Source organism: Eubalaena glacialis, chromosome Y (assembly GCF_028564815.1).
Source record: "Eubalaena glacialis isolate mEubGla1 chromosome Y, mEubGla1.1.hap2.+ XY, whole genome shotgun sequence".
Lineage (NCBI taxonomy): Eukaryota > Metazoa > Chordata > Mammalia > Artiodactyla > Balaenidae > Eubalaena > Eubalaena glacialis.
In genome coordinates, this window is record NC_083737.1 from 4,931,399 (window position 1) to 4,957,576 (window position 26,178).

At 49.2% G+C, this 26,178-nt stretch overlaps 1 protein-coding gene across 2 annotated transcripts in view; it reads left to right on the top strand.

Moving 5' to 3' along the window:
* The first annotated feature begins 2,394 nt into the window (after window positions 1–2,394).
* The window catches only part of LOC133082909 (matrix-remodeling-associated protein 5-like), a 29,315-nt gene continuing 5,531 nt past the window's right edge, over window positions 2,395–26,178 (top strand). Inside the window, exons 1-6 of one of the 2 annotated variants that reach the window (XM_061179582.1) lie at window positions 2,395–2,441; window positions 4,702–4,917; window positions 10,051–10,180; window positions 10,423–10,813; window positions 14,690–19,684; window positions 23,013–23,913. In XM_061179582.1, the coding sequence (XP_061035565.1) occupies window positions 2,395–2,441; window positions 4,702–4,917; window positions 10,051–10,180; window positions 10,423–10,813; window positions 14,690–19,684; window positions 23,013–23,913 (6,680 nt within the window). Of the gene's footprint in view, window positions 2,442–2,904; window positions 2,936–4,701; window positions 4,918–10,050; window positions 10,181–10,422; window positions 10,814–14,689; window positions 19,685–23,012; window positions 23,914–26,178 lie in introns of those variants that run through there. The other variant, XM_061179583.1, reaches the window with a different exon arrangement.

Below are 26,178 nucleotides of genomic sequence, written 5' to 3' on the forward strand. Positions count from 1 at the left end.
AAAGGAATAAATACACCAAACTATTGATTTTTCAAAAAAATTTTGGAATCATTAAGAACCCGTAATGCTATATTCATGGATTTGTCATATCCGTTATGTACTGTGACTTTTTAAATCTACACATTTCTTAGTAGGATTGAAGCTCATTCTTTCCCTCACTCACTTATTCATGCATTTGATTGAGCACCTAGTGTGTGCTAAGCTCTGTGCTAGTTTCCAGGTTTCGAAACGTAACCATATCGTTAGACAAGGGCAAGTAATTGGCCATAATACAAGCAAAGGGCCACATGGATGGGCAGGAATGTTGGAAAGCGCTATGAGATGGAGGTTGAGGAAGAGATCATCAAACAGCGGCAGGGAAGGGACAAACGATGGACTGAATACGTGCCTCAAGATGAGAACATGCATGGATATAAGAAGGAAGAGGAGGAGGATAAGAAGAAGAGGTGAAGAAGGAGAAGAAAAAGGAGGAGGGATCTGCTCCCATTTCTTCAAAGCCAGAACATCAGCAGATACAAGGTCCCTGGACAGGCTAGCAAGACCCTGCCGTGTCATGTGTCACCGTGGACAACTTCAGAACTTGTTTTGAGCATGGGGCAGCCCTCCAAGTTTGGGTGACCCGCTGGTGGTCGGACAAAGAAGCAACTGATGGAGGAAGAGGCAGGCAGTAGCTAAGACCTGAGCATTAGACTAGAGTACCGAGCGGGCAAGGCCGTTGGGCTCAACAATTCTTAGGAGTCACAATCCGCTCGACTTGGCCACCAGTTGACTTCAAGGTCCTAGAGGAGAGGCACATGGGGACCGTGACTTGAGTTTCCAGTTTAGCTGAGTAGGTGGATGGCAAAGCCACGAAAGAAAGCTAAGGAGATGTTCTGGGGACAGGTTTTTAATAGATGTAATTAAAGGGTTTGGGGCATTTCGAGAAAGAGGATCCCTAAAACCAGTCCCTGGAAATATGTCAACACACATTATTGCTATGGACGCAGTGAATGGACCCACTTATGAACTGGCCCCTGATCTACCTGGTGGATGCCCGCCACCTTGGGCAAGGGGCAGTGAGGAATTCCTAGACACTTTTTTGTTGTTTTTGGTTGCAGTGGGTCTTAGTTGCGGCATGCATGTGGAATCCAACCCAGGCCCCTTGCACTGGGACCACAGAGTCTCATCCAGTGCGCCACCAGGGAAGTCCCTCCTACAGACTTTTCGGGAGACACTAAGCCAGTCCATGCTGGGTCCATCAGAAGCAACTCATCTGAAGGTTCACTTCTGGACACCTCCTAGCAGCTCTTGGACGGGTTCCAGGCATGCAGCAGGCTCACTCAGGACACCTGGAATGTCCCCCTCCTGGATGCCGGCCCTGGGACACCCCTGTTTTTTTCTCTTCACAGTGGGTGCCCTTGTCCTAGCTCTGCCCGGGGGGGGGCTCTGCCCAGGGGGGCTGTGCTGGTGACCGTCCTCACCTGACCCCTTGGTCCCTCTCCCCAGATCTGATTCCTCCTGGGAACCAGGATACCTCCTTCTCTCCCTTCCCCTTCTGCGTTGGGGACGCACGGCTCTCTCCAACCTCTGTTATTTCGCCCGGTCCACGGGCGGTTCTCACTTGCCCCAGCAAGTACCACCAGGCCCCCCAGAGCGCCGGCCCAGCCCCCCTCGGGCTCCCCGAACGGGACGAGAGCGTTCCACCTCTTTGGCGGGAGGATTCTGGCAGGGGGAGGGAGGCTGGCGGCCAGGAGCCTCAGCAGAGGCGGGAGGGCGTGGCCGCGGGGCTCACGTTGCAGCCGCGCCTGCCCCTCGGGTTGGGGGGGTGGGTATGCCGGCGGGCGCAGCCGGCTCTTGCCAGCCCCCGGGTTCGGAGGCGCGGCCAGAGAACACTGCGGCCCGCCCGGGGCAGTGCAAACCCTGTTCCCTCTCTCCTCCGTGGAAAGAGGGAGACCCTCTCCAACTCTGCTGGCAAGGGCGCTCCGGGTGCAGACTCTGGGCTGCAGCTCGCACCGCGCTCCGGGCCTCTCCCCCTCCCTCGGGTCCTCGGAGTTCGTCTCGGACCCGGAGCCCTCCTTCCCAAAGCCGTGTGCGCTTGGCCCCCGCCGTTGCTCCCGGCGGCGTGGACGAGGCGTGCCCACTCGGGACGCGGCGCCATGAAGAGCCGGGAGGAGGGCTGAGCGCAGAGCGGCGCGGCCAGGGTCCCTGCGCCGGGGCCCGCGCCCCGTCTCCCCGGGGTGGGGCAGGGCGGGGGTGGGCCGAGGCGTGCACTCGGGGAAGTCTCTGGGCGACGCGCATAAAAGGGCGCCGGCTCGCCGCGCCGCGCTGGGAAGCCGCGCCGCCTCGCCCCCGGCCCCGGGAAGGGCATGGCCCCGGCGGACCCCCGGCGGTGACGCGCGCGCGCCGGCCCCGCGGATGCTCCGGGCGCAGCGCTCCCGTGTGCCGCGGCTTCCGAAGGACGGGTGAGGACCGAGGGCGGCCTGGGCGCGCGGCGGGGACCCGGCTCTGTCTGCCGGGGGGTGGTGACGAGAGTGCGGGACGGACCTGTGTCGCGGGGGGCCGAGCGGGGGGCGAGGGCAAGCGGACGTGTTGAACTGGTTCCTGGCACTACAGTGGAGGAGCCGAGGGTCCAGCTACCGTCCAGGCGAGAGGCTGACGGACTGCTCCGGAAGATGCGCTGAGTAGGTCTAAGGAACCCCCAGCCTTTCTCCTCTCCTCCCTCTCCCTCGCGACCTCTCACGCATCCCTCCCTGGTTACCAGGGAGCCACCAAGGGGATCCCCCGGCGTAACCGATGGCGCTCTTGCGTTGGCGGGGGAAACCACAGCTGCAGGGCCTCCTCGCAGATCCTCCAGCTCCGGGTGCTAAGACTCTCCACCTCCTCCCCCTCGTCTTCCCCTGGACAGGGGAAGACGCAAAGCCCCCCTCGGCCGGGAGCTGAGCCGCGCGGGAGCTGGGTAGGTCACCGTCTGGGAGAGACGTCCTTTGCTGTCCGGGTGCCAGGCCTCAGAGACCCGCGGGGCACCCCGAGCCGCGCTCGGGGAAAGCTCGGCATTCACCGCGCCGCCTGCCCGGCGCGTGAGAGCGGGCGCTGGAAGCCGGCCAGGGGCGCAGGGCCGCGCGCCCGGCCCCTCCAGGTTGTCCACCGCCTGGGGTCCCGAGGCCAGCCTCCCGGGGTTCTCCGGGCGCGCCGGGAGGTCCTGCAGGCTCAGGGCGCTTTCCCTCGGGACCGCGGGACGAGGGTTCCCTGGGGAGCGTTCCTGCGGTCTCCCGGGGGGACCCGGGTGGAAGGCAGGACGGGGAGCGCGGCTGGGCAGGGGGCATCGGGACGCCGTTGGCAGGAAGCCAGGGCGGAGGTCAAGCGCGCAGGCGGGAGCCGGGGAGGCCTGGGCTCAGCAGAGCCAGCCAACTGCTCTTCGCAAAGCTGCAGGAGCCGTTCGTTCCAGGGCGCAGCGGAGGGGCTGCGCTTGCTTGTTGCACGGCCGCCTGCACCGTCCGCCCTTGAGGGGCAGCTGGAAGGGGAGACGCGTCCGGAGTTTAGAGAGCATCTCTTTTGGAAGGGCTGCGGCCTCGGGGTGTCCCTACCGCGTGTGAGCGGAGGGAGAGTTTATGATCAGAAGTTAGGGCTTGCCTAGAGCAGGGACGGACCGACAGGCGCGTTTCTCTTCTGTGCGCTTTACTTTCCATGTGTGTTACTTATTTGTAAATAAACTTCATGCAAGAGTTGACAGAAATATGAGTCGATGAAGGAGGGCATGACCGATGCATGAAAAAATAATCACGGACATTCTAAATGACGTAGCTGATGCAACCTAATATGTATCTGACCGTTTCTTTCCTTCCCTCCCTCCCTCCCTTCCTTGTTTCCTTCCTTCTTCTCTCTCTCTTCTTCCTTTTTTTTCTTTTGTCTTACTGATCTTTTTTGTTTGCCTGAAGATTCTTCATCAGGAAATAATTCCTTTCCTCTTTCTCTAATGGCAGATTTTTCAGAGGTTTGCCCCAAATTTCCTCTCCGGTGAACTATGATGCCGCACCATCACAACATTTTGGCTCTTCCAAGGGAAAAAAAAAAATAAGGATCATAAACAAAACCACATATAATGGAACATATTTCGCTTTAGTGAATGCCTCTGTAAGCACTTGAAGAAGATATAATTAAAACCTTAAGGAATGTCATTAAAAGAAGGAAACCCTTCTGATAATAACGGCCTTCCTGAGAAGCTTTTTATTCAAATATATATACAATAAGTAACGGCTCGGCAATAACATTGGAGGTGGACACATAACATTTACTTTATTGTTTATTTTATTATAGAAACATGAATGTATCTCTCGTCTCTCTGTATCTATAAGCACAAATATACACATTTATACAAATATATATGTGTGTGTATGTATACATTTATACACACACATATGTACGTATGTATATTTATGGGTGTGTATGTGGGCATGTGTATTCCGTACCCTCCTTCACAGCACAGTGAGATTTCCAAGTCATCTCAGAGTCAGGAGGGAAGGTTATATTCTATAGTAACGATTAAAGTGAATGGCGAAAGATTTTAAAAAATAAGTTTTGTGTTTCTTGATGCACATGATTTGTGTCACTAAAATGTACGGTATGATGTCTTGCGAAGCTTACCCCCATGGTGCACAATTCAAGTAAAATCTGCTGGAAGTACGGAAGCGCTACCTGACATCTGGTTTTGTGGTTCCACGACAGGTGTCCTGGGATGACCCACCCCGACAAGATGCCAACGCGGGCGCAGTGGCGAGCACTCTCCGTGGTGCTGATTCTCCTCTGGGGACACCCGCGCGCCGCGCTGGCCTGTCCGTACCCTTGCGCCTGTTACGTTCCCAGCGAGGTCCACTGCACGTTTCGCTCCTTGGCTTCCGTGCCCGCTGGGATTTCTAAACATGTGGAAAGAATCAATCTGGGGTTTGTACCACGTTCCTTCGGAGCAGTCTCAGCCTCCTTGCATGCGTGTTGATTTGGTTTTTCGTTATGTGTATGTGCGTTTACGTAACTGCGAATATATATTCCTTTATGTGTCACTGTGTCTTGCGTTATGCGCTCCTATATAGGCTGAATTGAGGGGGCATTTGTAACTATACTAAATGTGGTCCTTTGGGCCTGTTATCTGAATTGATCCATCACCGGAAGCTTCTATCACAAGGCTTAATAACGAACCATCTCGGACAGCTTCAGTTCCTTGATAAGTCTCCTTTGATAACAGTGCTTTAATATATTGCAGATATGAAAGCGTATGACCCACACATAAATATAGTAATCGTATTTTAAATAGACTTCAGGAACTATTACAAAATAATAAAAAGAATAAGTGAGACATCTGTGACATTTTGTAAGTTATCTGCATGACGCAATTGTGACTTTGAGGAAATAAGAGTTTTTTCAGATTTTGCCTATTTAAAATATTAATATCTTTTAAACAGATATTTTAATGCAGCATTTCAAGGTAGAATTTTTATATTTTTAGTTTCCTTTTATACCCATATATGCTTTCTATACGTTAGTGTATGTTGCTGTGAATTACAGGTACTCATGTACAATTTTCATATTAAACAATTGCTTGTACAACTTTAATAGTAAACGATCATTTGGACTTCTTCAACAAAACATATTAGCTACTTTCTACCACCCATAAAACAACAAAATTATTTAGGGTTTGATGAATAGCCACTGTGGGGACATTTTAATAAGATGAAATGGCCTAATATGAGTCAACGAACAAAAAATTATAAACATGCCTAGACATCTCTGAGTACAGAGCTTCAACAATTCTTGCATTTATTGATTATAAAGTCCAGGAGTAGAATAAAAGAATGGGAAGTTAAGACAATAAGAAAAACACTTTGTGAATCCATAGCAATAGACCGTTAAATAGCTTCCTCCAAAAAAGCTTGGCAAACTTTACAATTTGACGCTCTGAAAAATCTAACCACGATGATGATCGTTCCATGGGGAAAACAATTTGGCTTTGCCAGGAGAGAGAATAGTAACAGTTTCCTTGTTACCATCTTTAAATCATTTTACAATTTTAAAACCAGTTTCCTTTTCACAATCGTACAATTCATTCAGAAGAGGAACTGGAGCTGCTTTGAGTCAGGGTAGGACGGGCTGTGCTAGTTTGTAGAAAGGAAAATAGGGCTCATCTATGATTTCTCTTCTTTCTTACACCTCCTGGGGTGCAAAATAGCTCTGTCTAGGGATTGCACCTTTCATGAGCCATTTTCAGCATAGTGTCCCTCTTGCTGGGTTAAACTACCTAATCCCTCGAGGCTGACCCCTTGTCAGGGCACAGAATCGGGGCTACTGTTAGGCGTTAGGGGAGCCCCCTAGACAGTGTGGGATTGAAGGTGCAGGGAGACTGTTTTCTGCTGTGCTTCCTGTGTAGGAGCCCCGAATGCCTCACCTGTTGTGTGTTGAGGGTCTGGGCTGTCAGGTTGGCTAGAGGTTTGGGGAAGAAACTGCATGCATCCTCCCCCAAAAGTTAGCTGTGTGATAGCTTGAGACTTGCAAGACCTATAAACTGTTTTTTTTGTGGAGCTGTTTGCATCTCATTCACAGTTTCCAGGATGGTTTTCTTCCACCCATCTTTAAAATGACGTGTTTTGTAAGCATGGAACCTATGTCACGTCTCAATGAGAACATAGTTCATAGTTCTTCTTCATTTTAAACAATTAATGGTGAAGACAATGAATTACAGTGTCCTAAAGGCTTTGCCACTAGAATGAAAGACAGATATCAAAAATGATTCTTTTTCCTACCGTCTCCAGTAAGATCTTGAGATGGTTTTGTGTGATATTAAAGATAAAGGAAAAAAAAAAGTAAGGAATAGCTTCACTGCACCCACATATATTACTTCCATCTGGCTTAATTTGTAACATTATTCAATGTGCCACATTTTAAAAATCACTCGTATAATATCACAGCACTATTTCTGGAAACCAGTCTCAAAGCAGATAATGAGGCTGGCATTGTGCCTTTTGTTGGGGAAAAAAAAAACCAAACAATAGCAACGTCTAATACATATAGAACTCAGGGTCTGAGTTGTCTATTAGCGGTCTGGAAAGGGTTTAAAACTCTCAAGGAATGAGGGATTATTGGCAGAGCAGTAATGAAAAAGTTTCATTCCCACACAGATGTTTTTAGGGTTCTCACTCAGCATTGAAAGAAAGATCTGCTCTTTCCTGTTTGGGCAGCCCCAGAGCTTTTTCAAGAATTACTTTCCAAATATTTCTGAGTAAGAAAATATCATCCAGTTAAATGTCTGATTTATAGACCTTTAAAGATATTTCCCCCTTTGATTAAAAGATGAGTTTTGATGACATCTTTCTGAAATTTCTCAAATGCCCATACTGCTCTTTTTCATTTTAAATTTTGCTTTGGGATCCTAACGGGTATCTGTGAAGCAATTTTACATATATCTGTTTTTCTTTCTTTTTTATTGCGATATCGTTGACACCATTGTATGAGTTTCGGGTGTACAACATAACGATTTGATATGCGTATATATTGCAAAACGATCCTATGTTTCTGATGTAAAACTCATTCCATTTAGCTGGTTATGTAGTCAGTTATTGCCCATCAACAGTTGAGGGAGATACTTTGGAGAGAAGGATGGGTAGCTGATCAGTTAAAGAATGGGACTCTACACCAGGTCATTTCAGTCTGCCGGTCAAATTATTTTCCTGACTGCCACGTGAGTTTCCCCGTCTCTCTGCTGGCTTTTAGACAGATGCAGAGAGAATTCACCCACACCCCTTGGGTGTGCAGAGAGAATACCATGCTTCCTGCACTTGCCATTCAGGTGATTCCCTTGTCTTTTGTCTGTCCCGGAAATATCCCCCCCCCCCATTCGTAACCTTGACAGCAGCAACACCTGCATCTGTCACTCTCTTAAAAACAAGTACCAGGAAGATGATGCAGGAAGGATTCCTGAGCTGATATGCCCCCCATCCAGGACTTGGAGGGGATTTACTCAGGTGGGGAGGGAATCCAAACAAGGGTGATCCTCTGCACCCAAATATCTTCCTCCCCTTCATCTTCTCCCCGCTGCGGCCTCCACCGTTGTAGCTGGATGTCAAGTTGGAAGTGAGACTTTGGGGAGAGAAAAAAATTCCAGGAGAGGGAACACTGGCGAGCCCAGCACAGCCTTGAACGAAAATGTGCTGCAGAACATAACACTCTTTCTGACCCATCTGAGAGACAGAGCCTTTGACTTGCCCCACCGCTGCCTCCGAGTCAAGACCTGCCTCTTCCCTCTGGCCTCTCTACTCTTCTTTACCTCTGGGGTCTTTGCAGGTGGTCTCACCTCCTCCCAAGTCCTTAGTCCATGCGTCCGTTTGGGAATGCTTCCTGCATGTGCGCATCTCAGGTCTTGATGGGACTCCTGAGTCCCACCCTCACCGTGGCGTCTGACAAACCTCTTCAACATCGCATGGCAAATATAACTTGGAAGTGTTTCCCCTGCAGTCTTTTCCTTATTTGCAGTTCCATCCCTCAGCCATGCCTGTTGCCTCTTCCTCTAAGCACGTCTGGAAACTTCCCATGTACGTTTATCTCCACGGCTCCCACCCTGCCCATGGACACCAGCATCCCTCCCCGGGGTTCTCTTGGTCTCCTCATTCCTCTCTTGTCTGTCTCTGATGCATCCTGCACAGAGTGGAGCTCTGTTGTTTCACCACATAACTGTCTTCATCTCACACCCTTCCTGAAAACCCTCTAGTGACTTCCCACTGGACTTGGAACAAAGGAAGCACTTTCCTTTCTACATCCTCCCAATTCTGAGATTACCTGGTCCCTGCCAACCTCACCTACTTCCCCTGATAATATTCTCCCACTTACTGTTTCCAGACGAACCTCAGGCAACAAGGAATGGAAAAGAGTTTACAGGTTGATATTCATCCTCTCTTGGGTGTTCTCCATCTCAGGCAGATTTCTTGGTAGAATCCTAAATAATGATGAACAAATGAGGCAGCACATGAGCTCCCCATACTGTCCCAACCTGGGTTAAGGCAGGGACTCTCCGCTTCAGCACATTTGACATTTGGGGCCCTCTTACCATTTTGGATACCATGGTTCCTTGTCCTGGGGGCTGGCCTGTGCATTGCAGGATGTTAAGCAGCGGGGTGGACCTCACCTCCCTAGAGGCTGTGATCACCAAGGTATGGGGCACGTATGTGTTTAAGGAGAAAACCAGACCCAGCTATCATCTTCTGAGTTAGCTCTGAGCTCTTTACCGGCCTTCTCTGCAGATGCATTTCCTTTTGTTGAGGTGATAAGGGGAAATACAAAAGTAATGTCAGGATAGATGTGTTTGATTTCCGCAGAAGCCCTGACCCCAGGTTCCTGCCCTGCAACACAGCAAGGTACAGGATTCTCTGTTCATCTTATAATTGGTTCTCCAGGGATTCCCTTTGGGGGTTCCCTGGTGTCACTAACAACGGAGCAGTGAGGAATTTCCAGACCGGTCAAGGAAGCGTCTTTACCAATCTCTATGCAAAAACAACACCCCAAACGCACCAGAATGTTTACAGATAACTTCCATCACCCATCAGAAATGGGAGCTTGTCTTTGTGAAATAAGGGTGTCTGTTTCATTTGGTCCTTTAGTTCAGAGAACGTCCTTGTCTTACTATATGCAAAGCCACTTCCAAAGCTGTCTTTTGGTTTTTTGGTTTTTTGTTTTCCATTCATGCTGGCCACGTGCCTTTGTTATGATTTCCAATGAGGGGCCCTTTCGACCAGCTGCGTTTAAAGGTCTAAATCTTATGTATCTCCCAAAATAGCCTGTGACCACCTAAGTGTACTCCAGGTCAGAATTCCCAGCGATCATGCCTTCACTGAACGAAGGCTAATAAAAATGTGTCGGTTTCTTTGCAACCTTAGAAATAGACTAGGACACAGAGAGAGAGGATTATGCTCTGGCAATGGCACCAGTACAACCTTAGAATCAACATTTTGCTAAGTTGCCCCTGGGTGGGCTGGGAAATCCTCCCCAGATGGGATTTAACTTCACTGTTCCTCATTCCAATTATTTATTTTCTAGGTTTAATAGCATACAGGCTTTGTCGGAAACCTCGTTTGCGGGACTGACCAAGTTGGAGCTACTTATGATTCACGGCAATGACATCCCCAGCATCCCCGATGGGGCTTTGAGAGACCTCATTTCTCTCCAGGTAAACCCGGGCGTTTATGAACAGCACGAATAGCAGCCTCTAGGACCAGTCGTGAAGAGGGGAAACTATAGAGGGCTCCCTAACGATGATTGAAATGGCCGTTTTTTTTTTAACATAAGAAACGAGCTTAATGTCATTACTTTCCTGCCCTTTGTTCTGATTTCTGTTCCTGGTTGTGGGTTGGTTTGTTGTTTTTGTTTTTGAATCATAAACAGGATTTTCCATCCTCCCTGTCTTTGTAGGTTTTCAAGTTCAGCTACAATAAGCTCCCGGTGGTCACGGGAGAGACCCTGCGGGGGCTCTGGAGCTTAATAAGACTACACATGGACCACAACAAAATAGAGTTTATCCACCCACAGGCGTTCAGTGGCTTGACGTCCCTAAGGCTCCTCCACTTAGAGGGAAACCTGCTTCACCAGCTACACCCCGCCACGTTCTCCACGTTCACGTTTCTGGATTATTTCAGACTCTCCACCGTGAGACACCTCTACTTAGCCGAGAACATGATTAGAACTCTTCCCACCGGCATGCTTCAGAGCATGCCACTTCTGGAGAATCTTTACCTGCACGGGAATCCGTGGTCCTGTGATTGTGACATGAGGTGGTTCCTGGAATGGGGTGCGAGATCCAAAGGTAAGAACAGCAGAGTGGCTGCCTGACTCTTAGCTGCCCAACCTTTACCTCTCTGGACAAATTTACTTTCTGCACCATTGCTTCATCTCAGGTCGGGTGAAATCACATCCTCAAATCAGTGAGGCAGGAAGTGATATAACTGAAATGTCAAGACATCTCCATGGCATAATTCAAATGCATGTATCCTTTATCGAAATGTAGAGCAATTATCATTTAATCAGTTACAGACAGTTGACTATGGTTGCCATAGCATGGATGTTTGGAGTATTCTTTTCAACCTTGGGTTACAGCTCAAGGTTGGATTTTCTGTGCACCCTCGTCCTACAGGAAGTATTCAAGGATGCTTGGAACAGAGAAGACTGGGGTGGCTATGTGATTATTCTCTTGTGATGGGGGATACAGGTGTTCTGTATTGAACCAGAGGGGGGGAAAAAAACCCAGGATTGATAGGTAGAAGTTGCAAGAAAGTAGATTTTGCATCAAAATAAGAAAGATTCTTTTTCCTTTTTCTTTTGCACCCCCTTCCCCAAGCCCCACGTTGGAACCCATCCTCAGAGCCCGTTGAGTTTCTCCTACTGAGTCTATTGGCTCACCTCCATCCTCACAGCCACCAGCCGGGGTCTTACTCCTTTCTCCTGTCTCTAAGGAGGCAAATGGAGTGCTCTGAGTAGGTCTTTTTATTTTCTTTTTTAAAAACATTTCTTACTTTATTATTATTTTTTAAAATTTATTTATTTATGTTTGGCTGCGTTGGGTCTTTGTTGCTGTGCGCGAGCTTTCTCTAGTTGCGGCGAGCGGGGGCTACTCTTCGTTGCGGTGCGCGGGCCTCTCATTGCGGTGGCTTCTCTTGTTGCGGAGCATGGGCTCTAGCCGTGCAGGATTCAGTAGTTGTGGCTCCTGGGCTGTAGAGCGCAGGCTCAGTAGTTGTGGCTAGCGGGCTCAGTAGTTGTGGCGCACGGGCTTAGTGGCTCCGCGGCATGTGGGATCTTCCCGGACCAGGGCTCGAACCCGTGTCCCCTGCATTGGCAGTCAGATTCTCAACCACTGCACCACCAGGGAAGTCCTGAGTAGGTCTTTCTGCAGCCTTGGTCGGTTACCCCGCTTCAATCAACTCCCCACCAAGCGGTTGTCAGACACGTTTTCAGAGTAAACACCTGCTCATGCCCCAGCGCTGCGTCCGTCTCCACTGGTTTCCCGCTGCCTTTAGGATGAAGCCCACACTTCTTACCGTAGTTCCGACGGCGGTGCGCCCACTCACTGCCTACCCTCCTGCAATGGGCTGGTCCCACTCTTCCCTGCATTCACTCTGCTCCAGCCACACCGCACTGCTTTCTGTTCCGTGCACCGTCGGAGCCTATTTCTAGCTCAGCGTCATTGGACCTGGCCACCATCTACCAAGAAAACTCTTCTGCTAGATGTTCAAGGGTCTGGCTTCTTTTCAGCATTCGGATCTTCACTGAAAGCTCTCCTCCTCTGAGAGGTCTTGCTATCCTTCATTTCAGCTTAGCCTCTCAGCCTGTGGCCATCGAGGAACTTCCAGCCCACACACCTTATGTCATAATTTTGTTTTCATTTATACATGTCACAATTTTGTTTTCACATATATATATATATTTTTTGCATATATATATATTCTTTTTCAGATTCTTTTCCATTGTAGGTTATTTATTGAGTATAGTTCCCTGTGCTATACAGTAGGTCCTTGCTGTTTATCTGTTTTATATATGGTCCTGTGCATCTGTTAATCCCAAACTCCTAATGTACCCTCTCCCCCCCTTCCCCTTTGGTAACCATAAGTTTGTTTTCTATGTCTGTGAGTCTGGTTCTGTTTTATAAATAAGTTCTTTTGTATCATTTTTTTAGACTCCACATATAAGCGATATCATATGATATTTGTCTTTCTCTTTCTGACTTACTTCACTTAGTGTGATCATCTCTAGGTCCCTCCATGTTGCTGCAAATGGCATCACTTCATTCTTCTTTATGGCTATTATTCCATTGTATATATGTGTCAGATCTTCTTTATCCATTCATCTGTCGATGGGCATTTGGGTGGTTTCCATGTCTTGGCTGTTGTAAATAGTGCTGCTGTGAACATTGGGGTGCATGTATCTTTTCGGATTATGGTTTTCTCCAGATATATGCCCAGGAGCAGGATTGCTGGGTCATATGGTAGCTCTATTTTTAGTTTTTTAAGGAACCTCCATACTGTTCTCCATAGTAGCTGTATCAGCTTACATTCCCACCAACAGTGCAAGAGGGTTCCCTTTTCTCCACACCCTCTCCAGCATTTATTATTTGTAGACTTTTTAATCATGGCCATTCTGACTGGTGTGAGTTGGTACCTCATTGTAGTTTTGGTTTGGTTTGGTTTGTCACAGTTTAATGTAGGCACTTGCAGTGGCCAGGTGTCTTTCCTCCACGGAGACGGTAAGATTCAGGTTCTTTCATCGATGGCTCCACTTTACATTTGACATCAGATTTGCTAAATCAGGCAAAAGATGAGGAAGGACAGGTATACTGACCTCTTAATTGTCTTAATCAGAAAAGACACACGTCACCTCCGTTCGTATTTCAGTGCCCAAACCCCACTGGGTCCAAGACAGGCTGAAAACCGTCATTTCCCAGTAGAAACTCTACACGATGGTGGTGGAATCATGAAGCTTTTGGGGGTAGAGAGCCACCGCAGCCATTCTGGAGATACATGCCTGTGCCTTTGTGTGCTCATATGTATGCGTTATGTCTGTATATGTTTGTGTGTGTCCATATGTGTGTCTGTGTGTATGTGTGGTATGTCTTGTATTTGTGTGCCTGTGTGTTTGGGGAGGTATGTGAAACCATCCTATTTGCATCTTGAGATTTTTACTTTGAAACTCGAATAGAAAACTGCATTCAGAGGAGCAAAAGTAGACATAGTGACACTGGTTAGAAGGTTTGTAATACTCCAAGTGATGGCAGTTTGGCTGTTTTGTTCCCAGCGCGAAGGGAAAGAAGTGCCAAGAAGACTGTCAAAAAGCCTCCTACTTTTCCAGTCTCCCCAGTTCCGAATACAGAACAGCCACGAGACGTCTAGCAGGGAGAAAACATAATTTGGTCCTATAGGTGTCAGTTCGAGGAGGCTTTGTGCCATTTAATAGACGTGTCAAGTAGGGCATTGGGTGTGGGACTCAGAAGAATGAGTTTGGGCTGGAGGAGCACAGATGGAATTCATCACTGGCGAGTGAACGGTAACTGAAACCGTGCACGTGGGCGAGGCCATCTACGACCTCAGAGCAAGAAGGGAAAGGGCCGAGACCGACTCAGGGAACACATCATCCATAATGAGTTGGGCAGAGAAGGAGGAAACAGTGAAAGAGTCAGTGTTGGCCAGAGAAGGAGAAAATTCTGGAGGATTTAATGTCCGGGAAGCCACGAGTAGAATGTGAATCCAAAAAGTAAACACTGCCAGAAATGAAAAATTCTAGCAAGAGAAAACATCCTTATAAAGGGTAGACAGGATACGATTCATGCCAACTGTTGACCCTATAACCTGGAAATATATTCATGGGTTGCAGGGACTTAACGTAGATTCTCCTGGACCCTCATAAAAGGTTACGTGTATAATACGTATGAATAGACATTCTTTTTCAACTTAAAAATACCTTTTAAAAAAGTACTCATGACTGACTGTCCAGAAGTTCCAAAAGCCCGGTTAGTTACCACGCACTGTGCTAAACTGACTTAAAGTCAGAGGTGACGCCACAGAGGCAAGGTGGGTGAGGTCTTAAATCATTGTGGAAGTGCATCCAGGTGATAAAGACGCAAACAAAGGCTTTACCCTCTGGCCATTCTTTGGGTCATTGACTTACAGCCTGTTTGTTTGATTGCATGTTTCAGGGATTCTGAAGTGTAAGAAGGACAAAGCCTATGAAGGGGGTCAGCTATGCTCCATGTGCTTCAGTCCCAGGAAGCTGCACAAACAAGAGATTCAGAAGCTGAAGGACATCACTTGTGAGAAGCCCTCTATCGAGTCCCCTCTGAGACAGAACAGGAGCAGGAGTAGCGAGGAAGACCAGAATCAAGAGGAGGATGGTGACAACCCGTTGTCCCTGCAGGGGTTCCAGTATCCTGTATGGAACGTCTCTCTGAACATGAGCGACGAACACGGGAACACAGTGAACTTGGTCTGTGACATCAAGAAGCCCATGGACGTGTACCAACTACACTTGAACCAAACAGACCCTCAAGAGATAGAGATAAATGCCACAGTCGCCTTGGATTTTGAGTGTCCGATGACTCGAGAAAACTATGAGAAACTCTGGAAGCTGATTGCCTATTACAGCGAGGTCCCTGTGAAGCTACACCGAGAACTCACGCTCAGCAAAGACCCCAGACTCGGCTACCAGTACAGGCAAGACGCCGACGATGAGACCCTCTACTACACGGGCGTCAGAGCCCACATCCTGGCAGAACCAGAGTGGGTTATGCAGCCGTCCATAGACCTCCAACTCAACCGGCGTCAGAGTACGGCCAACACAGTGCTGCTGTCCTATTCCTCTCAACATGCTCTCACCGTGTCCGCCAAAGACGCGAGGCCGTCTCGGGGCAGAAGCTGGGTAATGATCGAGCCCAGCAGAGCGGTGCAGAGAGCCCAGACTGTCTTGGAAGGGAGTCCATGCCAGCTGAGCTGCAACGTGAAGGCTTCTGAGAGCCCATCCATCTCCTGGGTGCTCCCGGATGGCTCTGTCCTGAAAGCACCAATGGAAGACAAGGACGGTAGATTCTCCATCCTCACCAGCGGCTGGCTGAAGATCAAATCCACGGAGCAGTCAGATGCTGGTTTGTACCAGTGCATCGCTCGGGTGAGGGATGAAATGGACCGAATGGTCTATAGGGTCCTTGTGCAACGACCCGTCACTCAGCCCCCTGATGGACATACAGTGACCATTCAGAAGAACCCAGGGGAGCCGGTGATGCTGCCTTGCAATGCACTGGCCATACCTGAGGCCGAGATTAGCTGGATCCTTCCAAACAGAAGGATAATTAACGATATGGCTAACATGTCGCACGCATACATGTTGGCCGATGGAACTCTTTCCATCCCAAAGGTCCAAGGTAGCGACGGTGGTTACTACAGATGCGTGGCTGTCAACCAGCAAGGGGCAGATCATTTTACGGTGGGGATCACAGTGACTAAGAAGGGATCTGCCAGGTCATCGAAAAGAGGAAGACGCCCAGGTGGGAAGACCCTTTCCAGAGGAAGAGGCGATGTCGTGGAGGATGAAGGGGGATCCGGCATAGGAGACGAAGGTAACACAACGAGGAGAGTTCTCCATCCAAAGGACCAAGAGATGTTCATCAAAGCAAAGGACGATTCCATCATTGGAGGTCAGAAAACCAAGAAAGGGCGCAGAAAACTGAAACACTGGAAGACTTCCGAAAAGGAACCAGAGACAAACATCGCGGAAGGTCGCAGAGTGTTTGAGTCCAGACGAAGGATAAACATGGCAAACAAACAGATTAATCCAGAGCGCTGGGCAGATATTTTAGCCAGAGTACGTGGGAGAAATCTACCTAAGGGAACAGAAGTACCCCAGGTCATTAAAGCCAACACTCCTCCATCAGAGAGTCTAGAAGTGACCCCCCTTTTGCCTGCTGTTCCTCCCCGCTCAGTATCACCTGTGCAGACCACAACCAGTGCAGAGGACTCCTCAGGAGATGTGTCTTTATTTGGCGACGAAGAGCAGGTTTCTAGCACTGTTTCCTCAACCAGGATGGTTCTGGTCCAGTCTGGCCACGATGGGGTAATTCTTGCTGACCCCAAAGTGACAAGCACACACCTGCAAGAATTAATTGATGATGAGTTTTCTGAGAAGACCAAGGCTTCAGCTGCCACGGTAGTTGACTCGAATTGGGCTACAGCCACGACCCTGCTATCTGTGCCTTATGAATCTTCTACTCCACAGACCCTGGATATGGTCCGCAAAGAGCCCACTAACAAAAACATAGCCACAGAGGGCTGGTCTACACTAGATGTTGCATCCATGCCAGGGTCTACATCCAGTGAGTATGAGTCTCCATTGGATGCCATCTCCTTGGCTGAGTCTGAGACTCCGCCATACTTTTACCAAGGTCTGGAGACAAATTCACAACCAGGTGAAAATACGACGAAAGAACAGACCTCCACACACGTTACTCCAGTGCCTGCCTTGTGGGTTGCTAACACCAGGACCTCTGAGCCATTTGAAGATCCCATTTTAGGGGACCCCGAAGTCCCAGCACAAACAGCTCTACAAGAGCAAACAGAGAGCCCGAAGCTTGTGAAAAGTGGTTTAAGCACTCAGGGCCACCCACTGATTCCCAAGGGCACAGAGGAGAATTCTCAGACGACACTACAGGAAGGAGGTCCGCTAGAGAGAGACCCCAAAAGCTCCAGAAGTCCTGAGAGTAAGAGGCAAGGCATCGAATCTACCACTGTGCTTGACTCAGCATTGGAAGCCATGGCCAGCATCACCGCCTTGAAGCATCCCAGGGAAACCACACTTGGCGTTCTGTTTGACAAGGACACCCGCACGCTAGCAATGATGATGCCAACCCAAAAGGCCACTTCCCCATCACCACTGACCACTCATCCTTCCCGAAAGAGACCCAACGGGAGGAGGCGATTACGCCCCCATCGATTCCGACACCGGCATAAACAAACCCCGGCCACGACTTTTGCCCCAGCGGTCACTTTTTTGACACCACTGACTCAGGTACCTGAAGTGAAGACTCCAAGCCAAGCGGAGAGCTTGCTGGTTCCTACATCTTGGGTTGATGGCACAGTTGGTACCCCAAAGCAGGTGGGCGTGGAGAAGCATGCAGAACCGGTACCCAAGGGAACCCCACGCAGGAAACATGGGAAGAGGCCAAAGAAACATCGATATATCACCTCCACCATGAGCTCTATAGCGTCTGTGTCCAAGCCCAGCCCTTCCCCAGAAAATAAATATAAAAACACTGTTACCCCCAGTTCAGAAGTTGTACTTTCACCTACCACCGTTTCTCTCACAACTGGAGACCCATGTGAGATAACCAGAGTGGAAGATCATAGGACAACCACCACCAAAACACGTTTATCTCATGATGAATTCCAAGAGACAATTCCAGTCACATACGAGCCTGTATCAGACGGAAAGGAAATTAAGAATTACGATGTCACAAACATCAAGGACTATAAAACCGACAGTCTAGTCCCTGGCGAGTCAGTCACTCATGTGGCATCCCCTTCTGGGGCCGAGGTCTCCACTGTGGGAGTATTTAAGGAGGCATCCCCTCCTTCTGGCTTTCCAGGAACTGCAAGGTGGACTCCTCCAAGGGCAGCCCAGCCTGAGCGGCTACAGACAGACCCACCTGTTACCAGCTCTTCAGAAGCTCTTACAGACTCACCCTTTTTAAAAGAGTTGGAGGACCTAGGTTTTCCTTTTGAGTTTTCACCTTCTGCTGCAGTCTCTATGCTCTCGCAACAGGAAGAAGTGGTCCCTTCAACTACTCTCGCCATCACAAAAGTAGGGGCATCTTCAAGTCAGGCAGAAACCACCATCAGTGGTCAGAGTCATCGTGAAACCACTCCAGCCATTATCCGTTCTGAAATTAGACACCAGAGTGAAGTCTCCACACGTGCCCTGGTGGAGGAGCCAACAACCCCATTCCCACCCACAACTCTTGTGTCTCTGGCAGAAACCACCGCAAAGCCCACACCTCTTACGTCAGAAACACTGCCAACGTCAAACGCTTCCAAACAAACCATTTTCTTCCATTATGCTGGGGGGACCCCAGCAACCGGAACACCTTCAGTGAATAACGAAGGAACTCAGCATGTATCAAAGCCAAATGAATTATCCACTCCCTCTTCCCACCAGGACAAATTTACCTTCACTCCAAAGCAGGAGTCGCGAAAGGAAGCCTTTGATGGTACAACCAAAAACAGCCTTCCAAGGGGTCCAGATAGCCACCACGAGGCTGGGAGGGTCCAAGGTTTCCACCAACCAGCCAGAGTTGCTGCCACACCAGTCCCACCGAGAGGAACCATGAGGCCACCACACACGGCCACACAAAGCTCCTTTAGATACGTTGTCACTCTCCAGCCCCACCTGACCAGCAAACTGGAAATCGCTGCATATCCGTCAAGGGATCCGCCAGAGAATAAACACTTTACAACTCCAAAACTACCAAGTTCAACAACTCCTGTCGTTCCGTTGCCTGGGTCCAAACCTAGCATTCCTAGTAAGTCGACTGACCAGGGAACTGACCCATTCAACGGCAGCTCCAAATTGTTTGGAGACAACAACATCCCTGATCCAAGAGACCCAGCTGGCAAGCTTCCAAATTCGAGAGTTCCTCATTATCCTGATGGAAGATTCCCTTTCTTTTTCAACAGGACCCTCTCTTTTCCACAGTTGGCAGCTACTCCGAAGCCTCAGATCCCCACCTCTCCTGCCCCAGGGATGAGAGGGAGAAAAGTCAGCCCAGGTCCCTACAATAGGACACATTCTCAGAGCATCATCCGTGTGGACTTTGGTCCCCCAGCGCCTCCTGTATTGCACCTTCCCCGGACCATGGCGCCACCCTCAACAAACTTAAGAAACATCCCTCTGGTCTACTCCACCCGGAGCTCCATCCCTTTCATAACAGCTTCTGCCCAGCCTTCCAGAAGCTTCCATCAGAGCAGCTCAAAGCTCTTCTCTTCCGGAGGACCACCTGCATCCAAATTCTGGACGCTGGGGGAAAAGCCCCAAATTATCACCAAATCCCCCCAGACCGTGTCCGTCACTGCCGAGACAGATGTCATGTTCCCGTGTGAGGCTATGGGGAAACCCAAGCCTTTCGTGACTTGGACAAAGCTGTCCACAGGTAGGGTGTTTAAACATCTGCATTTTAACCAGGGCTGGTGTAGGGGAGGGGCTTACTGGAGTCTGTGAGTGCAGGTAGAACCAGAAACGCTGGGCAGAGGGATAGGTAGATGGGATGGGAAAGGACATCTGAGAATCTACCGACAGGTGTATTCCTTTATGGGGACAGGAAATAAGGAATTAAAATGGGTGTCAGGTTTTAATGGAGTCATGGAAACACGTACGAGGTTCTTTGGATAGGGCATTCCTAACCAAGGCTTAGGACTGTTCCGCTCTTGCCTCTTCCCAGTGAGGTCCAGTACAGAAGTCATCCACAAGCCATGTCGGGGTGCAGAGGGGCGTGAGGGGAATTGTGCAAATCGCTCTTGTCCTCGCACTGGCTTGAAAGGTCAGGGCAGCTTGGTGTGAGCTCATCAGGCATTGCTTTGACTTGAACCTAGAGATATGATCGTATGAGTCCGCTTGGGCTGCCATAGCAAAGCACCGGAACAGATGGTGCGGCTGGAACAGCAGATTTATTTTCTTTCAGTTTGGGGAGGTTGAAGTCCAAGATCAAGGTGTCACCAAGGCTGGTTCCTCCTGAGGCCATTCTCCTTGGTGTGTAGACGGCCATCTCCTCCCTGCGTCCTCACAGGGTCGTCCCTCTATGTGTGTCTGTGTCCTAATCCCATCTTCTTCTAAGGACACCAGTCCTATGGGATCAGAACCCACCCTAATGACCTCATTTTACCTTCATCCCCTCTTTAAAGACCCCCAACTCCAAATACATCCACATTCTGAGGTCCTGGGGGTCAGGGCGTTAACATATGAATTGTGGTGGGAACACAATTCAGTCCGTAACAAGGCTCTATACAACGGTCTCTACTTGGCAGGCTGGGATGCCCAAAGGCCACTTTGCTTCATAAGATGACCATCGGCTTTCCCGATGGCGAAACAGATTCTAGGTGACGGAAGAAAGTAATAGCGGAGGGCCTACAACCTCCACGAATGGACCTCCCTTTTCCCCTTTCTCTTCCCTTCTCTCTCAACATGGCTGTGTCCTTCAGGCTTGGATCCTGTTCAGAGGGTTGGGGTTTTTTTCGGTTACCATTTAGATAATCTAGGAAATGACAAGTGCTGATATCACTAGAGAGAGCTGTACATTCTCTGTGGTGAACAGAGAGCACTGAGCATAGGGAAATTACCAACATCTTTGACCAGCTCAGCATTTGACAGCAAACACTTTCGTAATGATTTAATAAGGAACTTGCTTGAAATAGCAAATGGGGAACACCACGGGGTTTTCGTTCTAGAAGGATTGTGCCTTTGAAGGAAGGCATATTCCTCCCCTTGGAGATCCCATTTGCATTCATCCTTAGGGTCTGCCATACCTTGTGCCATTTTAGAGCATCCCTGGACCATGCCCCCTCCCTAGACATTCATGCACCTTCCTCTACCTGACCAGGAATCCACTTCTACTGCTGGCTTCTCCTTTGTTAGCTAGCTCCAGTTTTTAGACAGTTCTTCCTCATTTCATGCCCAAACCAGAGAGTCTCCCATCCAGCCAGCATTGTTTTCTGTGGTCCTGGAGCTGCACGATGTCTATTTTATTGAACCTTTTCTACCCGATAAACCAAATCAGCTCATTGAGTGCTAATAGGAGGCCACCTTCTACCTGCCCATCGTGATCTGCAGGAGGTTTTAGTGGACCTTCCCTCCCACCTCAAACCCAATGAAATAGACAAGCACTTTCGGATCTCTGCATCATAAAATCCATCAATGGGGAGGTGGTTGAGGGGCAGCAGGAGGCTTTCCATGCCCACAGTCACCTGTCATTCAGGAGGGCTTGGACCCGGAGCAGGATGACCTGCATCACCTAGAAGGCAGGGAGGTTATACTGTCATCAACCAACACCTGTTTCCCTATGACCAGGTGGGTTGGGAATACTCACCTGGAATACCCCATCCATGGCGGAAAGCCTTGTCGTGGGAAGTTTCAGGTAACTTAGGAGGTAGAGGGCCTGAATCCTCAGTGCTAGGGCTGGGGAGAGCGTCCAGGGTTCCAAGGTTCCATGCAAAGGCAGGACTCCCAGCTTAGAGAAAATTATTAGGAAAAGAAGCAGAGGAGTTTGTCAAAACTAAAATGAATAGCCCATTGACGGGCACATGGACCCAGGAACCAAGCAGCATGGGATAGGATGGGAGAATTGAAACTCAGGGTTTTCTGGGGCTTTCCAGTTTTTAAATATAGGATTTGTTATTATTCAGGTATGGCGAGGCTAACAGGTCAGGAGATGACTGCCATTGAAAAGACACTTGGTCACTCACGGTTCCCAAGAGGAGGGGGCACAGCACACCATGCAGGGTTACACAGGGAAGCACCAGGGTCGGTCAGGAGGCAGAGGGAAAGGGGGAAACCCAGACAAGAGCCTTTGTTGTGATTTTCGCAGGAAGGAACAGGTGAGGCAGGGTGAGCAGGGTTAGGATGGGCTGGTGTGAATAATTCCAGCAGGTCCTGGGTGCAAGGGCTGCCCTAGTTGTCTGGTACCTGTCCTGGGGGGATGAGGGCAGGTGGATTGTGGCCCAGAGTATGGGAGCCGCTCAGAGCAGGGAGTGGGGGGTAGGCTCTGGATGTGTCAGTTTGCATTTGGAAGGTGGGTCCTTTGCTATCTCTAGGAATTGGCCATCTCTGGAAGGTCAGCAAGACCCCAACATGTCAAAGCATCAGAAACACTTGATTATTACAGACCCTGACTGTGGCAGAGTCCTGAGAGATGGGCTATAAAATACAGGGAGTATAGACAGTGGGGAGAAGGAGGGGTGTGTGCCCCCTGACTGTAGAAGTGGGACTCTCAGGCACCATCCGGAAGCCTGAGTTAGAGCACAACTCAACCAGACGGGGCAGAGAATGACCAGCCCTATGTCGCTCTCAGGAGCCTGGCCGGACAGAGGCAGACAGAGACTGCGAACCTGGGGCATCCCTGCAGCCGACCTGGGGACCTCAGGAGGACAGCCTCCACGCAATGAGGCAGAGGCTGAGCAAAGTGGGGCTGCCTCTCCAGTACCTAAAGTAAATGAAGAGGCCACCTTGGGAGACCCTGGGGCTCGTGACGGCTTCCAGAACCCTCTCTGAAAACCATACCTGCTGCCTTGGCCTGAAGGTGGCATATGCCCTGATTTGGGGATTAGTGTAAGAGTCAAGAAGAATATCAGAGAAGCTGGGTGGTGGGTCTTTTGCTTTTTCTGTCTGGACATAAAGAGGAGAATCAGATTAACTCATAATCCTTGTTTCGTCCCTTTGGAAAGACCGTGTTTACATTGAACCTGATGGTGCCTGCTTTCGGTTTCCAGGTGCCCTCATGACCCCCAACACCAGAGTACAGCGGTTTGAAGTCCTGAAGAACGGCACCTTCGTCATCCGAAACGTACAGGTGCAGGACCGCGGCCAGTACATGTGCACGGCCAAAAACCTGCACGGAGCAGACAGGATGGTGGTCCTGCTGTCAGTCACGGGGCAGCAGCCTCAAATCCTAGCCGCCCACTACAAGGATGTCACCGTCTACCTGGGCGACACCGTCGCCATGGAGTGTTTGGCCAAGGGGACCCCAGCTCCCCAGATCTCCTGGATCTTCCCCGACAGGAGAGTGTGGCAGACCGTGTCCCCCGTCGAGGGCAGGGTCACGCTGCACGAAAACCGGACCCTGTCCATCAAGGAGGCGTCCTTCTCGGACAGAGGCGTGTACAAGTGCGTGGCCAGCAACGCAGCCGGCGCGGACAGCCTCGCCATCCGCCTGCACGTGGCAGCCCTCCCACCCGTCATCCACCAGGAGAAGCTGGAGAACATCTCGCTGCCCCCTGGCCTCAGCATCCACATGCACTGCACCGCCAAGGCCGCGCCCCTGCCCAGCGTGCGCTGGGCGCTCTGGGACGGCACGCAGATCCGCCCTTCGCAGTTCATCCACGACAACCTCTTCGTCTTCCCCAACGGGACCCTCTACATCCGCAACCTGGCGCCCAAGGACAGCGGGCGCTACGAGTGCGTGGCCGCCAACCTGGTGGGCTCGGCGCGCAGGACCGTGCGGCTCACCGTGCAGCGCGCCGCCGCCAACGCACGCATCACCGGCACCTCCCCGCAGAGGACCGACGTCCGCTACGGGGGGACCCTCCAGCTGGACTGCAGCGCCTCCGGAGACCCCTGGCCGCGCATCCTCTGGAGACTGCCGTCCAAGAGGATGATAGACGCGCTCTTCAGGTACGTGGCGCTCCTGCCCCGCCAGCGATCCCGGGGCTCCTGAGCCTGTCTCCCCTCTGGATGCTGGGGAAACCTCCTCATGGGGTCGGGCAGAAAAAGGAATGACTCCTTGTCGGCAGTGCTGACGCACAGGCGTTGCTGCTTCCTGTGTGGGCCGGGTGGGGGGCATTTCTTTCTCACACGATGAAATCTTGTCTTTTTTCTTTTTTTTCCGGGCGGCATGCGGGATCTTCGTTCCCCGCCCAGGGATCGAACCCTTGCCCCTGGCACTGGGAGCACAGAGTGTTGACCACTGGACCGCCAGGGAAGTCCCAATCTCATCTTTATCAATTAAGATGCAGAGCAAACACCTAGCCCTTGGCCCTGCTCCTCTACTCCCCGCCTCCAAAGAAAGATAAACCAATAGCTTTTGTTTTCACGATCGTATTTTTAACTATTTAAATAATTAGATAAAACAATTTGTTGTCTTCTCATTCTAATCTCAACAAAACACATAGGAGCTTCAGATCTTCAAATGTGTTAGCAATAGAAGGAAAGTAGGTAAAGCAAAAAAATTAAAGGCATATGGCAGCACAAAGGTAGCACATCTGCAATTCTAAAAGTTCATCTTGGCTAGGAAAAAAAGCACCTTGCCTTGCCCCGTCGTCAGTTCGCAGATGTATGAATCTAGAGCAGTGGGTCTCAGCCAAGCGGGATTTTGTCCCCCGGGGACATTGCGCAGTTTTTGGAGACATTTTTGGTTGATGAGACTTGGGGGACGAGGAGGGGATGCTACTGGCCTGTGGTGTGTGCAGACCAGAGATGCTTCTCAGCAACCCGCAGTGCACAGGACAGCCCCACGTCAGAGAGTCGTCCAGCCGCAAATCTCAGTAGTGCTGAGGCTGAGAAATTCTGTCTCAGCAAGGAAAACTATCTATCTATCCATCTCCCTATCTATCTATCTATCTATCAATCATCTATCTGTCATTTATTTTTATCTGTCTCTCATCACCTATCTGATATCTATCGTTTCTCTATCTAGTATCTTTCCATCTGCCCATCTATCCTCCATTCTATGTATCTATCTGTCGTCCCTCACCTATCTATATCTAGCTCAAACTCTTTACCTATTTACCAATCATCTATTTTTATATATCTAACATCACCTATCTGATATCTATCGTTTATCTATCTAGTATCTTTCCATCTGCCTATCTATCCTCTATTCTATGTATCTATCTGTCAACCCTCACCTATCTATATCTAGCGCAAACTCTTTACCTATTTACCAATCATCTATTTTTATATATCTAACATCACCTATCTGATATCTATCGTTTCTCTATCTAGTATCTTTCCATCTGCCTATCTATCCTCCATTCTGTGTATCTATCTGTCATCCCTCACCTATCTATATCTAGCTCAAACTCTTTACCTATTTACCAATCATCTATTTTTATATATCTAACATCACCTATCTGATATCTATCGTTTATCTATCTAGTATCTTTCCATCTGCCTATCTATCCTCTATTCTATGTATCTATCTGTCAACCCTCACCTATCTATATCTAGCGCAAACTCTTTACCTATTTACCAATCATCTATTTTTATATATCTAACATCACCTATCTGATATCTATCGTTTCTCTATCTAGTATCTTTCCATCTGCCTATCTATCCTCCATTCTGTGTATCTATCTGTCATCCCTCACCTATCTATATCTAGCTCAAACTCTTTACCTATTTACCAATCATCTATTTTTATATATCTAACATCACCTATCTGATATCTATCGTTTCTCTATCTAGTATCTTTCCATCTGCCTATCTGTCATCTATTCTATGTATCTATCTGTCAACCCTCACCTATCTATATCTAGCTCAAACTCTTTACCTATTTACCAATCATCTATTTTTCTATATCTAGCATCACCTATCTGATATCTATCGTTTATCTAGTATCTTTCCATCTGCCTATCTATCATCTATTCTGTGTATCTATCTGTCATCCCTCACCTATCTATATCTAGCTCAAACTCTTTACCTATTTACCAATCATCTATTTTTATATATCTAACATCACCTATCTGATATCTATCGTTTATCTATCTAGTATCTTTCCATCTGCCTATCTATCCTCTATTCTATGTATCTATCTGTCAACCCTCACCTATCTATATCTAGCGCAAACTCTTTACCTATTTACCAATCATCTATTTTTCTATATCTAACATCACCTATCTGATATCTATCGTTTATCTAGCATCTTTCCATCTGCCTATC